Source organism: Sceloporus occidentalis, unplaced genomic scaffold (genome assembly GCF_023333645.1).
Source record: "Sceloporus occidentalis isolate IW3139 unplaced genomic scaffold, rSceOcc1.0.p SCAF_3, whole genome shotgun sequence".
Taxonomy (NCBI): Eukaryota; Metazoa; Chordata; class Lepidosauria; order Squamata; family Phrynosomatidae; genus Sceloporus; species Sceloporus occidentalis.
In genome coordinates, this window is record NW_028316983.1 from 195,981,395 (window position 1) to 195,998,855 (window position 17,461).

At 45.5% G+C, this 17,461-nt stretch overlaps 1 protein-coding gene across 4 annotated transcripts in view; it reads right to left on the reverse strand.

The window, feature by feature from the left end:
- The window catches only part of PRKDC (protein kinase, DNA-activated, catalytic subunit), a 139,510-nt gene that overhangs the window by 39,178 nt on the left and 82,871 nt on the right, over positions 1-17,461 (reverse strand). For all 4 annotated transcript variants that reach the window (XM_089517274.1, XM_089517278.1, XM_089517276.1 and 1 more), the window contains 6 exons: positions 15,993-16,208; positions 15,140-15,252; positions 5,465-5,596; positions 3,970-4,149; positions 2,871-3,082; positions 447-585 (listed from right to left, as the gene is read on the reverse strand). In XM_089517274.1, coding sequence (XP_089373400.1) covers positions 447-585; positions 2,871-3,082; positions 3,970-4,149; positions 5,465-5,596; positions 15,140-15,252; positions 15,993-16,208 — 992 coding nt within the window. The remainder of the gene's footprint in view (positions 1-446; positions 586-2,870; positions 3,083-3,969; positions 4,150-5,464; positions 5,597-15,139; positions 15,253-15,992; positions 16,209-17,461) is intronic.

The following is a 17,461-nucleotide window of genomic DNA, read 5'->3' on the forward strand; positions in this document are numbered from 1 at the left end:
CACCATCATTAGGAACACAGACAGCTGCCTTCTATCAAATGAGACCATTAGTCCATGGAGCTCAGTATTATCTTCAGCAGAGGACAGCAGCTGTGCAATTAATTAACAATGTAAAATATCAGACTCTTATGGGACTTTCCTTGACATCTTTTTGCAGTCCATTAACAATTCTGAGTCGAACCTATCTTATAAGTAATTCTGCCAGTATATACACTGTTCCTGTTTCTCTTTTTTGGACTCCTCTTCCTCCTTTGAAAGATACTAACTACTAAAATCTTCCTGAGGTCTAAATACTTTTTAATTGCAATTCAAGCCTTCAGTCACAAAGACTATTACTATGATCAAAGGAGAAGTTTGATTTGGAGTTTCTTAAAATATATATATTGAGCCTGAATACTTTTTTCTACATCAATCTGAAAACAAGGTAATTTAGAATATCATTGTACCTTATCATAATGTTTAGCAGATTCAGCATAATCACTTCTTGCCTCAGCTATTAAAGCCTTCTGTGTAATTTCCTTAGTTCCAATCTTTCCACTAAAAATACCTTGCAACACATCATAGTCTCCAATGGATCGATAAAGTCTAGAAAGTGTGGGGAAATCACAAGGTATAATTAATACATTTGTATCTGATTAGCAAAACTATTTATATGTCAGATCTTATAATAAATAAAATGATATGACAGTTTCTGTTTTTATTATACTTCATCCCTCCTGCCTTCTAAGGAGTTCAATTCCTTTTAGCCTTAGAAACACATGAAGGAGGTTGGTATCAATTGGCTTAAGGTCATCCAGCAATATTAATGGCTAACGATAGACAGAATCTCAGCCACATTAGGTTTGTTTACACATATAGCTTTCATTTTATATTCTGTTGCCTTCATCCTGACATATCGGGTCTGGTCTTGCCTCCAAGGGTGATTGCCCCATTCTAGATTCAGAGCCAAAAGCTGGAAGATCAGAGAGTGGGCTCTGTACAGTGCAAATGTCCAAGTATTTGATGCCAACCAGGGGTGGGATCTTTTGTGTTCTTCATACTCAGAAGTAATTAATTATAAACTCTTTTGACAGTTTCATTCTCCATCTCTTTTTATTCCTCTGAATGAATTTATACCACCCACATGGTCTACTAACTGACAGCAGGCGTCAATCACCCTGGATATGGCTTCCTAAATCCTGCCTTGTCACTTCAGTAGTAATCTACCCGACTGTTATTTGGCAAACATTGCTTTCTCCACCCTCTTCTTTCTACGTTAGGACTATTAAAAATACTATAACAATCCATATGCTAGGGCAGACCTGGAGAATCTGTGACTGTCTAGATGTTAGACTATTATTTCCATCATATTCAGCAAGCCTGGGCAAGGATGACGGATGATGGATGTAATATTTCATCCACATTTGGAGATACAAACGCTTCTCACTCTTGTGCTGGGAGCTGATATATGAACAACATTTTCCTAATCTGTAAGGTATTTGTTATAAAATATACAGTATGTGGTTTGAAACATTATTCTTGATCTAGTTTTTCCCACTTTGTCATTCTCCACACTGTTGAGGCACAGTGCATGATTTTCTGTATATGTTCATTATATTTCTTGAAAGGACCTGTTTGTTCCTAAATCCATCATGAAACATGTACATCATTGTTATTATTAAAATATTTATGTGTGTGTGCTTGTGTGTTCAAGGTGCCTATGCCGTGCTCTACACCAAAGGGCAACTTAAAAACAGTATTAAAACAAGTTAAACAATTTGCTAGTCATTTTGCCATGAGTGGAGAGGGGAGGGGCAGGATCATATCTGAGTCTTTTAGAGGCACCATGACTAGCAGGAGGAGGTTGGTTTATTCCTTTCAGCTTCTTTGCTATCATAGAGAAAATCTTCTGGCCATGTACTCTGATTAAATATGAGCATGAGCATTAGAAAAGGCATAGGCACTGCACCAGGTATGGCATCATCTTGCTCAAAATGTCCGGCGTCCATAACATAGGATTCAAAAAGGCTGCAAAGAGAGATTGTAGCATGTGCATACACTCTCTTGGGCTTGAGAGGTACAGCAAAGGAAACTGGGGCTGCAACTGCTGTAGCAAGGTTTGGTGGAGTTGGAGGTCCTGACGGGGTGCTTCCCATTTCCATAGCCCCCTTGCAAGCTAAAACCTCTATTTCTAATTTTTTGCTGAATGGTAACTGACTCCAGTGACTCAGTTGTTGTAGGGCTGAGGATCTGTTTCAATACAAACAGATTCAACAGCTTTTTTAGCACAGATGGCTCCAGAAAAGTCAGCCATTGCCATCATGTATGTATGTGTGCTGTTATATGCACATCTTTGAGGTTCCTGGGGAAGGCAGCTAAAGAGTGCACTCATGTCATAAACTACACAGGCGTACCTTGGGGCAGGAGAGCTCTAAGAAGCAGAGCTAAGTTTGGTGGATTTGGCTTTAACTTTCCTATCGTAAAGGCATATTTGAAACCAAGGTGAGAAGGGAAGAAAAATACTTGTGAAGAAGAACTAACCTGGGCAAGAAAAAATTAAGGGCTTTTTAAAAAAAGTATAGGATTGAGAAAGGAGAAAGATCAAAAAAGGAGAAATTTAAATTTAAGAACTAGGGCCACAATAATTAGGGGAGACAGACACACCACCTTTTCTGGGAGAGGCAAGAACTGAAACAGTAGAAGATGAGAACTGTCAAGGTTCATTTTAAGTAATGCGGTATTTTGCCTAGCCTATACTGCAACAGGAATTAATCTATTAATGAATAGCTCCATCTGTGCTGGATGAGAATAACAAGAGATCACCACAATTAATTTGACAAGCATTCATTTTCATGCAGTTCTAAAACTATTCTAAATCTATAAAAACATACTTGGCAAGTTCAATCCATCTGGTCACATCAGGTGAAACTTCTCTCGTTCCACGCATCCGTTTGGAGGGTGGTTCCTCCTCCTCAGGGGAAAGGTAAACTAAAGCTTGTTCAAGTAGCAAGATACCAACCGGTTGCTGCAAACTTGCTAAGCAACTAGTACTTACAGTAGAAGCATTAAGTTTGAGAAGCTCTTTGTGTTGGTAGCTCATTTCCTGTTAAAGCAAAGTCATTATTAGCTATTGGGATTGCTTTTTGATACTGGAATAATGTCATAAGAAGTAAGCCACAGCAAAAAAACCCTGATCACCACCTGTTCTCTTTCCCACTCCATTCTGTAATATTTTGTTTGAGAGTAATGTATGCTTCCCATGTTTCCTCTCCTCATGGCACTAAGGTATGTACAACACTGTGCAATGAATATACAAATAAATTGATATAAATGGGAAATTATATAGCTGTCATTGTTCTGGCAGTGAATATACATTTAAAGTAATGCATACATATAGCCTGATATACTCACTGTAAAATGTTTCTAACCTCCATCCAGTCTCACTACTTCAGAACCAATTTTGTTTTTGCCAAAGATAAATGTTTAATATCACAAGTTATTAATGTGGGTAAATTAAGAACTGTTACATTTGGAAGTTATCGTACACTGTGCTAAATGTACTGTAGAATATAAGGCTGTAAGGAAATTACAGGTAAGTACTGTAATAGGTGTAACTAGTAAAGTTTTGTTTGTTTTAAGATGTTATATCTCATTGCTCCTGACAGACACTTGTGAAGGCCTCATTAAGAGCACTGACTTCTGAAGGAGGAAGGAAAAATTGGGCAAGGGCTGGGCAGAGCCAGCCAATCAAAGCTCACTGAAAGCTGTGAGGGAGGCCTATGAGGAATAAATATAAAGACTACATACATGTATGTAAAAGGGTTAGATACATCCAGTCAGAAACAGACAGGGCCAGTTAGAAACAGAGTTGGGGCAATGAGGAAGAGAGTAATTGATAAGATCTGAATAGGGTTTTGGGGAGTTAAGAATGTGGAGAATGTTCAGGCAGAAGTGTTCCTTTATTCTCAAATACAACATAGAAAGCACTACCTGGATACAGGCTATGAATGGTGGAAAATACAACACAGTTGCAGTCAGAAAATGGTTGAAATCTTGCACCAATTGCTGGATGACACTGTTCTTCTCAAACTGAGACTTGGAGTTTTTCATTTCTTCCAGAATTCCATTAAACAAACTGCTGAAGAGCTGTTTGGCAAGTCTAGGGTCTCTCTGTAAATTGACAAAGCAGATAATCAATTGTTGGTGCAAATGGGAATAATATTGCACAGCACAAAGAAATGTATACTACATTTGAAGTGCATTATAAGCCAAATGTAAAGCATGTTTTTTTTAAAATAACTTTTGAAGGAAAAACAATGTTTCACAAATACATTTGTCAAGTTTTATGGTACTGTAATAATAATTTACAAGTTCTTGCTAGGTTCAGTTTTTAATATCTTACCAATGCTGATATGAATATTTTGTTATAACAAATGATAGTATCAACCCTATGAAATGGTGGTCAATAATAGGGTATTATAAAATATGCTTCTATAGTTCAGTCTTTACAGTGATATACAAAAGAACTGTTCCTACTTAATTCTCAGTACTACTACAACAGCATACATGGTCAGATTTTAGAAGACTCAAAGAAAGCAATAGGCTTTTTAACAAATGGTTTGCTACAACACACAAACGACACTGGTCATACATTTATCCTCTCAAAAGCTATCAGAGAACAGTAAGAAACAGACCTTATAATACATTACTACAAAGCCTTGACTATCTTGAGTGGTACACCATAGAACATAACCCTGGGGGAAATCTGGCACAACTAGTAGTGAAAATTTTATTATGATGTGATGTTTTTAAAGAAGATGTTAAAAGAATTTAATCATGTAATTTTGATTTTAACTTTTTAAATACAGCCTCCCAGTGACATCCCTGCTCTCCAGGCTGCAATGACCTATAAGGTCTGAATACAGTGGGCCCTCGATATCCACGGAGCATCCATTCCATTGTCCTCAATGGTGGTGCAGCCATGTGGTTGCACCACCATTGGGGACAATGGGAATTTGCCATCCCCCAAAACCTACCTTGGCGCTGTCACCGCAGCATGCAGCAACAGGTTGCCTCCTCTCCCCCTGCCACCTATGCCTCCTTCCTCATCTCCTCTTTGCCCCTCCGCCTCTTACTCCTCCTCTGCCCACCTCCACCTCCTTCTCCTCCTCTTCACCTCCACCGCCTCTTGCCTCCTTTTCCTCTTCCCACCTCCTTCTTCTTCACTCTGTCGCCTGTCTACTTCTCCTCTTCACCCCGCCATCCCTTGCCTCCATGTCTTCCCCACCTCCTCCTCCTCTGCCACTCCCCACACGGGCTTACCATCTGTGGATAGTCAAATCTGCAGATGGCAAGTCCACGGATATGGAGGGTGGACTGTACAAATTCTGGAGGCCAAATTTTATTAATATCAGTTTCAAAACAAGTTTGCCAAAACTGCTTTACAACGTAAGTTAATTAGGAAATTCTGATAAGATAGTAATACCTGTGCCACACCCTGCAGAGGAGTGATTAGACTGCTGTATTCAATCTGGATGTCAGGGAGGTCACCTTGTCTGTATTTCCTGTAGAGAGTGACCTGAGCATCTTGCTTCATCTTCATCTGAGTTTTTATTTCCTGCAACAATTGACATTTTAGAAGTTAAGTTATGAGTAGAAAAAAGTGGTATATCATACATTAGCTGTTCGAACTATTTGAATACATATGTGTAGAAGGGTTTTGTAAAACTATTACAGTTAAATGCAAGCCACAGAAAAATTCATTTTGAATTGTTTCTCTTACTCTTTATCCTCAGATACTTTTTCTTTTTTTAATCACACAGGAAAATCTGTTAGCCCTAGAAAGTTTACAGTAACGTAGCTATTACTGGCAGATGAGCCAAGGACATAGAAAACTCCAAAGGATGGGGAGACAAATAGCAGATCTGCTCAAATGCTATCTGGAGCAGCACCACACATATAATAGGAATGTGGAATGTGAGAAGCATGAGCTAAGGGAAGCTAGACATAGTGAAAATGGAAATAGAATGCATGAACATAGCAATACTGGGAGGAAGTGAGTGAAGATAGATAGGAATGGGCCACTTTGACTCAAACAACTACACAGTGTTCTACTCAGGGAATGAAAATACATGAAGAAACGAGGTGACCATACAATACTAAGGAGAGACATAGCAAAAGCAGTCAATGTATACAATGCAAACTCAGACCAAATAATCTCAATAACACTACATGGAAAATCTGTGAATAACATCATAATTCAAGTATACACATCAACCACAGAGGCAAAAGAGGAAGAAATTGAGGGATTTTATGAAGGAGTCCAGGAAGAAATTGAGAACACACCAACACAAGATGTCAAGCTGATCATAGTGACTGGAACACCAAAGTTGGAAGCAAAGAAGAATCAAAAACAGTAGGTAGATTTGGCTCAGGCAAAAGGAATGAAGTAGGTGAGTGTCTGATAGATTTTTGTGAGGCCTAGAATCTATTCACTGCAAACATCTTTTTCATACAATCAAAGAGAAGGCTATACACACGGACATAACTAGATAGTTAACACAAAAATAAAATAGATTATATAATAAGAAGCATATGATGAAGAAACTCCATTTTGTTGGCCAAGACTGCAAGTGCTGAATGTGGCACAGATCACCAATTGCTTATATCAAAAATAAGAGTAAAACTCAAGAAGAGAACAAAATCAATCATCATACCAAAATTTGAACTGAACAATATCTCAACAGAATTTACTGCCAATATAAGGAACAGATTTGTGCTACTAAGCATAATTGACCATGAACCAGAAGAATTATGGTCAGAAGCCAGGGATACAATAAAAGAAGAATACAGACAGACACTTATAACAGTTTAAAAAAAAGAGAGAGAGAGAGAGAGAAGACACCATGGATGACAAATGAAATGCTACAAGCAGTAAAGTAAAAAAGAGAAACAAACAAAAGAGAAACAGGAACTAACTCAGAACCATGAATGCAACAGTACAACTACTTGTGAATAAAGATAATGACAACAACAAAGTCCAATGCAGAGATAGAGGATAAAATAAAAATAAAAATAAATAAAAGGATAAATAAGAAACCTATTCCACAAGATCCAGGAAATCAAAGAGAAATTCAAACCAAGAACTGGGATGCTCTATGACAATAAAGACAACAAAATTCAAGACCAAGAAGGAATAAAAAGACACTGGATGCAATACACAAAAGTTATATAAAAGGGATGACAAAATGAAGGAAACATGGAACGAAGAGCCAAATGAAGATGAACCCCAAATTCTAAAAAGAGAGATGGAAGCTTCAATTAGAGAAATGGACAGGTTGCTTACCTGTAACGGTATTTCTTCGAGTGGTCATCTGCGAATACATACAAATGGGTTTTACTGCGCCTGCGCAGTGCTGCTCGGAACCTTCTGGAATCACTGGGCAGAGTTAACTCTGCAACATATTGAAACTTTTTGGCGGTAACTCCGCCCACCCGTTATAAGGCCCCTGCCTTCCCGCTCTTTTCCCCAGTTCCGTAATTTTTCCGCCAAGCAGGCGAAGGAAGAGAGCCAAATGAGAGCAGGACACTGAGGGGACGGACGGGTGGGATTTGTATGTATTCGCAGATGACCACTCGAAGAAATACCGTTACAGGTAAGCAACCTGTCCTTCTTCTTCGTGGTCTCTGCGAATCATACAAATGGGTTTAGACTGACAAGCTTAGGTATGCGGCGGAGGGAGTGTCCTGAGACCATAGCTATGGTAAACCAAAGGCATATTTATTACAATAAACACCTTGAACCATAAAAGGAGTCAGTCTTTTTGTTGATGCACAGACCAAACATAGCAATAACATTGCTAAACCTGAGAAGGGAACAAGAGGTCGTGCAAGACCAATCCATGGAAATTGTGCAAATTATCATTCAACAAAATTGACACAGTAACATATGTACATAAGTGCTGAAACACAACCATCAGTAGTGCAATTAATGCAACCCTGAGACCAACACAGCCCTCCCGAAAGCTGCGTCCCGAATGGCTCTGGTGTCCAACCTGTAATGTTTTATAAAAGTCAGAGGTTGGGACCAGACAGCGGCCTTGCAGACATCCTCGAGGGGGATCCCTGACAGAAATGCAGAGGATGCTGCCACTGACCTCGTGGAATGGGACCGAACCCTACCAGGGAGAGGCTTGCCTAACAGTTCATAGCAGAGGTGGATGGTACCAGCCACCCATTTGGACAACCTCTGCGCAGACACAGGCAACCCCCGCTTCGGTACCGAGTAGCACTGGAAGAGTCTCTCGGACCGACTGAAGGCAGAAGTTCTGTCCAGGTAAAAGGCCAGTGCCCTCCTGACATCAAGAGAGTGCAGGCGCCGCTCCTCATCCGACGTAGGATTGGATGCGAGAGTGGGCAACACAATGTCCTGGCACATGTGGAAAGCAGACACTACCTTAGGCAGGAAGGTAATGTCCGTACGGAAGACCACCTTGTCCTTGTGGAACCTCAGGAACGGTTGGTCCCTACGTAAAGCACAGAGTTCACCCGCACGGCGGGCAGAGGTGATGGCCACAAGAAAAGCGGTTTTCCAAGTCAATAGTCTCAAGTCCGCTGTGGCCATCGGTTCAAAGGGCTTGGATTGGAGGGCGGACAATACCGACTCCAAGCTCCAAGCCGGCGTAGGTACCGATACAGGAGGATAAAGGTTTGCACAACCCTTCAGGAACCCCTTCACCAAGGGGTCTTTGAAGAAAGAAACCCTCCCCCCGAACTGGTATTTGGCACAGATGGCAGACAAGTAGCATTTGATGGATGTGAGAGACAGCCCTCCATCCAAAAGTGCCATCAGGAACTCCAGCACCACTGGAGTGGACACCTGTGTAGGAGACAAGCCCTTCTGGTCCAGGAAGAGGCAAAATCTCCTCCATTTCAGGGCATAGGAACGCTGGGTGGAAGGTTTCCTCGCAGCCAGGATCACCGCCCTTACCGACTCCGGTAAGGTAGTCAGCGCCGAATCCTCCAGGCCACCAGCGGCAGGCTCTCGATGTCGGGATGGAGAATCCGGCCGTCCTGGATCGAAAGCAGGTCCGGGCGAGGGTCGAGACGGAGGAAGCATCTCCCGGAGAGGTGGAGAAGGGATGCGAACCACGGCTGTCTCGGCCACCACGGGGTGATGAGGATTGCATGCGAGCGGTCCGTCGTCAATTTGGAAACCACTCTGATGATCAGAGGGAACGGAGGGAAGGCGTAGAGGAGCTCTCCCGTCCAGAGGAAAGCGAATGCGTCTCCGAGGGATCCGTCCATCCGCTTCCTGGAGCAGAACTGGGGACAGTGGCTGTTCCAGCTGGTCGCGAAGAGGTCGATCCGGGGGGTTCCCCACCGACCGAAGAGGTCGCTGACTGTCTCGGGATGGAGCCTCCACTCGTGGCACACCGACGGAGATCTGCTGAGGCGGTCCGCCAGCTCGTTGTCTTCTCCGGGGAGGTGAATCGCTTGGAGGAGAACGCGTCTCTGGATGCACCAATCCCAGATGCGGAGTGTGAGGTCGAGCAAGGTCCTGGATCTGGTACCACCCTGCTTGTTGATGTAGTACATCACGGTGGTGTTGTCCGTCCTCAGGAGGACCACTCTCCCCGAGACAGCAAACTCGAATGCCCTCAAAGCCTTCTGTACTGCAAGCATCTCCAAGGCGTTGATGTGGAGGCGCTTGTCCTGTGCGGACCACCTGTCCTTGACGAACAGGTCGAGCAGGTGGGCGCCCCATCCTTCCAGGGATGCATCGGTTGTCAGAGTCAGCTGTGCCTGGGGCTGATGGAAGGGCATCCCGGAGCAGACATTGGAGCTGTCTAACCACCATCTGAGGGAAGCTGCCACAGGTCTCGGTACCGTGAGCCACATTGAAGGCGGGTCCTCCAACGGAGAGAAGACGGAGAGGAACCAGGCTTGGAGAGGCCGAAGACGAAGTCTTGCCCAAGAGGTGACGAATGTCGTCGACGCCATGTGGCCCAGAGCGACTTGGACATCTCTGGCTCTCACCCTTCTGTGGGAGATGCACGGCCTGAGGGATGCTGTCAGGGCCTGAAACCGGTCCGGAGGGAGGAAAGCTAGGCAGTTGTCGGAGTCGAGGACGGCCCCGATGAATTTGACCCGCTTGGTCGGTGTAAAGTGGGACTTTTCCCTGTTGACAACCAGCCCGAGGGAGTCCAGCAGGCGCAAGGTGAATGAGACTGCCTCCTGCAGCTCGTCCTTGGATTCGGCTGCGAACAGCCAGTCGTCTAAGTAGGGAAAGACCATGAAGCCCTTTTGGTGAAGGTATGCCACCACCGGTGCCATGCACTTCGTGAAGACTCGTGGAGCCGTGGCCAAGCCGAAAGGAAGCACGTTGTAGTGGTACGAATCGGGGCCGACAGCGAAGGCGAGGAATCTCCGGTGGGATTGTCGGATCCCGATGTGGAAGTAGGCATCCTTCAGGTCGACGGTCGCGAACCACAGGCCCTGGTGGAGCAGAGGTAGAATGGAAGCCAAGGTTACCATTCGGAAGCGACGGTAGTCAAGGAACAGGTTCAATTGTCTCAAGTCCAGGATGGGCCTAATGCCCCCATCCGCCTTCGGTACCGTGAAGTACCTGGAGAAAAAGGCCCGAGAACACTGGTCGGGAGGCAAAGGGGAGATTGCCCCTTTCGCAAGCAAGGTGCGCACTTCGTCGAGAAGGGTGTCCGAGGGGGGAGTGGACATAAAGGCTCCAGTTGGAGGGAGCTCTTGGAACTCGAGGGCATAACCCCTGCGGACGATGTCGAGAACCCACGAGTCCGATGTTATAGAGGCCCAGGTGTTAACAAAGGGCCTCAAGATGTCCAAAAAGAAGAGGGGTGAAGGGGAGACGAAGCGCGCTGCGTCCCTTCAGGCTCTCTTCTTCCCCTGGTCGGTGTCCTGCCGGCGGGACTTGCGGTACCGGGGCGGGAAGTTGCGACGGCCAGAGGAGGAGGAAGACTGCGAGGGGAAGCGCTGTCTCTGAGGGCCCTGCTGCTGGGGCTGTCGGTCCCGGGAGAAGGTCCCCTGTGACTGACCTTGCGGCTGCCACGGGCGCTGACGCTTCCTGAACGGAGAAGCCGGTGCCGAGGACATGCCGTGTTTCTTTGCCGCCGCCTTCATCCTAAACTTGCGGTTTAGGCGGTCGTCGGTCTCGGTGTGGAAGAGGCCGGTTCCGTCGATCGGCATGTCCTCAATGGCAGCTCTGACCGTCGGGTTGAGGTCGGAGGCTCTCAGCCAGGCGTGGCGTCGTAGAGCCATGGAAGCTGACATGGCCCTCCCGGAGCAGTCCACCAGATTCCTGGAAGTGGTGATCAGCCAGCTTCCAATGGAGTGCGCCTCGTCCCTGATCTCCACCAGCTGCCTCTGGATGTCGTCTGGGACGTCCGGGACGAGGGGGGAGATCCGTTCCATGAGGGTCTGAATGTAGGCCCCCATGCACGCAGTGTAGTTGGCGGCCTTGACCCCCAGTGCAGACGCCGAGTATGCCTTCTTCGCCAGTCTGTCCACCTTCTTCGCCTCCCGGTCGACAGGAGAGGTGGCCTGCTTCGGAACGAAGCTGTGCTGGGCTCCCTCAACGATGGCAGAGTTCGGCCGAGGGTGTTCGGCCAACCAAGGGCAACTCGCCGGGGCAACCCTATATAGCGACTCCACCTTGCGGGAGGGTGCCGATAGGGCGGCCGGGGAGTTCCAGGACCTCTTGACGATGGTCTGAAGCGAGGGAAGGAGAGGCAGGCACGGCAGAGTGGGGACTCGTCCATGCACCCGACGCTCAACCGGATCCTCAGCGTCGTCGACTGCGGATGCGAGCTCGATGTCGAGAGCCCTCGCCATCTTAACCACGTGCTCCGTGAAGGACCTGACATCGTCCGACGGAGAAGACGGCTCCGGGTTGTGCATCCTCTGAGGGGAGGCCGAGCCTGAGAGGACATCCTCGTCCGAGGGTGCCTCCGAGGGTAGCAGCGGTTCGTCCTCGGAATCCAGGTCAGAAGAGAGAGGATCAGTCACTCTGACCTGGGATCTCGAGCGGGCTGGAGCGAAGTCGACCGAAGACCGGGAGCGTCGACGGGGTGGAGATAGCGACCTCTCACGTCTGCGGGGTGGAGACGGCGACCTCTCGTAGACCGACACGGTCGGTACCGATGCGGATGGGTGAGACCGGTCTGCAGGAGGGGGGTTCAATTTGGTGAACTCCCTCAAGGCTCTGTCCTCCGGGACCGACATGTAGTAGCGGTGCGACTGCATGTCGTAGAAGAGGTCCGGGAAATCTTGCCCGCGAGGCAAGTCGTCCTCATCTTCGGTTGCCGGGTGGGATGGCGACCGATGCTCGAGGGAGCGAGAAGGCACTGTGTCATCCGTCCCGCGGGTGAAATCCCCGATCGGAGGAGGCAGAGGTGTGACCGGTACCGGGGTCCCTTGGTCCAGCGGCGTCGGTCCCTGGTCGCGGGGAGCTGATGAAGCGGAGGCGCGAGCCTGTTTGGAGGGGGAGCGCTTCTTCTCCTTCGGTCCCGGTAGGTCGGTAGTGGTCTGATCCTTGGAGGACTTTGCCTTCTTTGGGGCAGGATCGCGACCGGCCTCGTCGTGGCGCCTCTTCTTCCCATGCTTGGAGGGCTCGTCGGATGGGAAGAACGGGTTGTCCGGGAGGTCCAGGATGACAGCAGCCGCTGTCGACGACGAAGGCCTCGGTGATCTCGACCCTTGTACCGGCTCGGTCTGCTCCTTAGGTGTCGCATGGCGAGATGCCTTGGACGCCTTGGAGGACGAAGGCGAGGGCAGATGGACCTTCAGCTCAGTAGCCTCCTTTGAACGGGAACCCTCCGATCCCTTCTTCGGCTTGGAGGCCCGTTCGGTACCCTCAGTCCTCGATGACTTATGGGGGCGCTTGGAGGGTCTGTCGGTGGCGCTGGGCGGTTTGGAGCCACGGGCCACATCGGAGGTGGTGGAAGGGGTCCCGGCCGGGACACACACCACACTGGAGACGGCAACTCTCCCCGATCCCACGCTGGAGACACTTGCCCGGGACGATGAAGCGGGGGGCGCCAAAGGCGGGACAGAAGAGGACCGCGAACCTCCCTCCTGCACTTTCCCCAGGGCGATTGCCGACGTGAGCCGGGACTCACGGTTCTTACGAGCCTGAGTGGAGAGGGATCCGCAGAGCGTGCAGGCCTTGGGATCATGGTTCGGACCAAGGCACAACAGGCAGGAGGAGTGCGGGTCCTGAACGGGCACCTTGCCCTTGCAGATGTCGCACTTTTTGAAAGGCGCCGGCATCTCCAAAATCGTCAAGCCGAAGGGAAATCCGAAAACGAAGTCAGCAGTCCGAAGGTCCAAAGTTACCAGGGGCGGGAGACAGAGAATGGTCAAGATACAGTCCGAGTCAAAAACGAAAGTGATTCCAGCAAGCGAAGCAAGCGAAAGTTCCTTGAAGCAGCTAGCGCGGCGGAAAAAAGGAACTGGGGAAAAGAGCGGGAAGGCAGGGGCCTTATAACGGGTGGGCGGAGGTACCGCCAAAAAGTTTCAATATGTTGCAGAGTTAACTCTGCCCAGTGATTCCAGAAGGTTCCGAGCAGCACTGCGCAGGAGCAGTAAAACCCATTTGTATGATTCGCAGAGACCACGAAGAAGAAGGGAAAAAATAAATCACCAGGAACAGTTGATATTCTAATCAAACTACTACAATAAAAAGAAAAGAAAAAGAAAAAGAAAAAAACCTGCCACAATCCACACTGACAGAACCAACTCCAATGTGAACCAACATATTTTAGTTGGTTTAGTTTAGATATGGAAAACAAAACAATAGCCAACAGATTGGAAACAATCAATATACATCACCATCCATAAAAAAGGAGGCACAAATTACTGCAGCAGTTATGGGACCATAGCTCTAATCTCTCATGCAAGCAAAATTATGCTCAGCATTCTGCAACATAGACTCAAATCATACATGGACAAAGAAATCCCAGATGTTCAACTTGGGTTTGGGAAAGAAAGAGGCACTAGGAACCACACTGCAAACATACGATGGCTAATGGAGTGCACCAAGACATTCCAAAATAAAGTCAGCATGTACTTTATAGACTATAGTGAAGCCTTTGACTGCACAGATCATGAAAGGCTATGGAATGCCCTTAAAGACATGGGAGTGACAACACATCTGATAGTCCTGATGAGAAATTGGCATTTAGGACAAGAGGCACTTAGGACAAGAGGGCAGAACAAAACAAGGAGAAACAGAATGGTTCCCCATTGGCAAAGGGGTCAGGCAAGGCTGCATCCTTTTACCCAATCTGTTCAACTTGTATGCAGAACATATTATAGGAAAAGCAGGCTTGGAGACAGAAGAAGAAGGAGCAAAAATAGGAGGAAGGAGTATCAACAATCTAAGGTATACAGATGACACCATACTACTAGCAGAAAACATCATAGACCTAAAGAAACTACTAAGGAAGATCAAGGAAGAAAGTGCAAAGGCAGGCTTACTGTTGAACATAAACAAAACAAAAATAATGATCACAAAGAATTTATACAAATTCAATCTAGACAATGACGAAATAAAAATAGTGAAAGAGGACAAAAGAGAGGAAGAACTAAGGCTAGGGAAAGGGGAAAGGATGCATTCACTGAGTGAAAACCTTACATCTGATAGAGAAACAAAGTCTGAATCATATCTATGGTGAGAAAAGGTCACCAAGACAGCAGCCAGCTGAGAGACTTTTCATGCAGAAGTGATAGCATGAGGAAAAGAACTTTGAGAGACAGCATGCAAAGATGTACTGAATGCAATGATTTGAGGTTTGATAAGGGCTTTGGTATATCCTTGGTTAACAAACCTTACGGAGACTCTGTGAGGAAAACCAAGAGTTATTGATAAGATGTAAGGCAGAGGCCACAGCTGAACTCTGCCCATGAAGAGTGTTAGGCTTAAGGCCCACAACTAACCCTGACAGCAAAAATGTAAGAAGTTTGTTAACCAAGGATATACCAATGGATAAATTGGACACCAACAATGTAACTCTTTCAATGAGATAAACAAGTGTGCACTCTATCGTTTAAGACATATTTCAGCAGAATGTTTCTAGAAAGGGGTTTCCTAAGCCACCACTTATGATTCGTACAATAGGAAACAGACCTTCTCTTGTTTCTGTTCAGCAACACCCTTCCTTGCATATATCAAACTAAGCTTTTCTTGATCTTTCAAGAAGCGTCTCCGCAGTCTCAGAATTTCTGCCCGTTCATCTAAACCTAATACAGACAGAAGGAAAATTACTTTAAACTTAGTCAAAATTCTATTTTAAAAAATAAATTTTAATTTTAACACAAAATCTTACTTGTTGGAACCTTGAATTTGAATTGTTACCCATAGCATCATTTAAGATCTATAATGAAATTTGAAAATTGAATCTTGATTTTCAGAATACAGTCATTCCTCTGTTTCCACAGATACTGCATCCATGAGTTCAAGCATTCATGGCTTGAAATTATTCTCCCCCAAAATTCCAAAAAGCACTTTATTTAAGCGACATCATTTTACTATGCCATTGTATATAATGGGACTTGAGCATCCACAGATTTGGGTACCCACAGCGGGTGCTGGAATCAAATCCCAGCGGATGCCAAGGGCCCACTGTATTTATATTATAATGTTCCACATTCTTGAGACCAGCTTCTTTGCGTTTTTAATCTTGAAATCAACTTCTCTTAACTGTTCTTTGTAATTAATAGCATTTTATATTAAGTCACTTACTTAAGATCAGTATCCCCTAGTGTGATGCTGAAAATATCACATCACAAAGCCCATGAGATTTTTGCTCCTTTTGCCCCATCACTGCCAGTCATTTCCAACTCTGACAGACATTTGCGCCTAGGGGGAGGAAGTCGAGGCATTGCTGACGAGGAGCCAGCTGGCTCTCATCTGCAGTAGATGACAGCAATCTCAGATAACAAGAACCGCAGGGCCAGGCCAATGGAAGTGTTAATAATACCTTTAGCTTTGCTGTCCACTTCATCACCTGGCAGACCTAGCCTTTTCTTCCCAAAATTAGGACCTAAGGGTTTGAAGGCAGCTCTGTGTGATCTGTCAATCCGTTTGTTAATGAGCAGCATGGATGAAGACAAGGATTCGGAGGATGAAGGAACAGTATACTCTGCAAAGGTGTCAACACTGCTTCCTATTAACCAGTTAAAAGAACTTCTCCCACCTGAAATAAGCAGAAAAAATCACTATACAGTTGGCCTTGCATATTTGCAGCATTGACTTTTGTAGATTTGATAATTAGCGGATTCGTTCAATATGTTCTCACTAGGAATCTCTCCAGCACGACTCTGCAAGAAATTGACCACAGAGTCACACTTGAAGACCTAAAGATTCCTAGAGAGAACATCTAGTGCAATTCTATGGACACTTTTGCCAGATGTTTGTCACAGAGTTGCAAAGGAGAGCCTAGAGATTCCTAGAAAGGTTTTCTCACAGGTAAAAAAGAGTGTTTATTCTTATTTGCACTTCTTTCACTTTCACAAGGGTCCAATGCCCCTAAGCCCAGCAAATGTGGAGTGTCTACTGTATAAGTAAAATACATATGAAACAAGTTGCCTCTCCCCACCAAAATAGTTCTTTTGTTCAAAGCCGTTATAACCAAAAACAGTTAAATGAAGATAAGAGTATTGGAGAAGGTTCAGTCTGAAAACTCAGTTGCTTCAAGTATACTAGTCTTTCTAGGACAGCTATATAGTACATCAGTTAACAAAATTAAAGTCCCCCTGAACATTATGTCTTTAACAGAAAATCTGTTACCAAAGGTAAGTTTCTAAATCACAAAAAGGAAAAATGGTTCAGCATGTTTCCACCACCACCCCAGCACATGAACAACATGCATGTGTGATATGAAACACCAAGTCAAGTAACCCTTTCTACAATATAAACTACTTGAAGGTTTCTTTTAAAATGTATCTATGGATGACTTTTTCTTTCATCAGCCTCTTCTCCTCTTGTGATTTCCATTTTGGTAACCAAACTTCTAGCTCTATGTTTTTTTTAACATGGTGGCAGTAGCTGATGTGCTTTATTCACTATCCTGTTTTTTCTCTCTGTTTTTATGTTCACACATATTTAGTAAGGAATTCTGGAGGTAGCTGAAGCTTACCTTGCCTGCTGTAGGCAGGTGCATACACAACTACCATAGATTTGGTTTTCCCACCTCAAGCTTTATTTACTGTTGACACACACTGCTGCAACCTGACACAGAAAATTTGTGTTTCTCCATACCTCCTCCACCAAATTCCCCATAATGAGCTTTCAGTTAGACAGAGGATAAGAAGGGAGGGGGGATGTGCAAGCATGAAGAAGTTTTGCTGTCAAAGGTTTCATTAACTAAGTTACACCTGTCTATGGTTCCACATGAAAGTATAAATAGGCTGAATAATACAAAAGGAAACATGAAGTGGACATAATTTA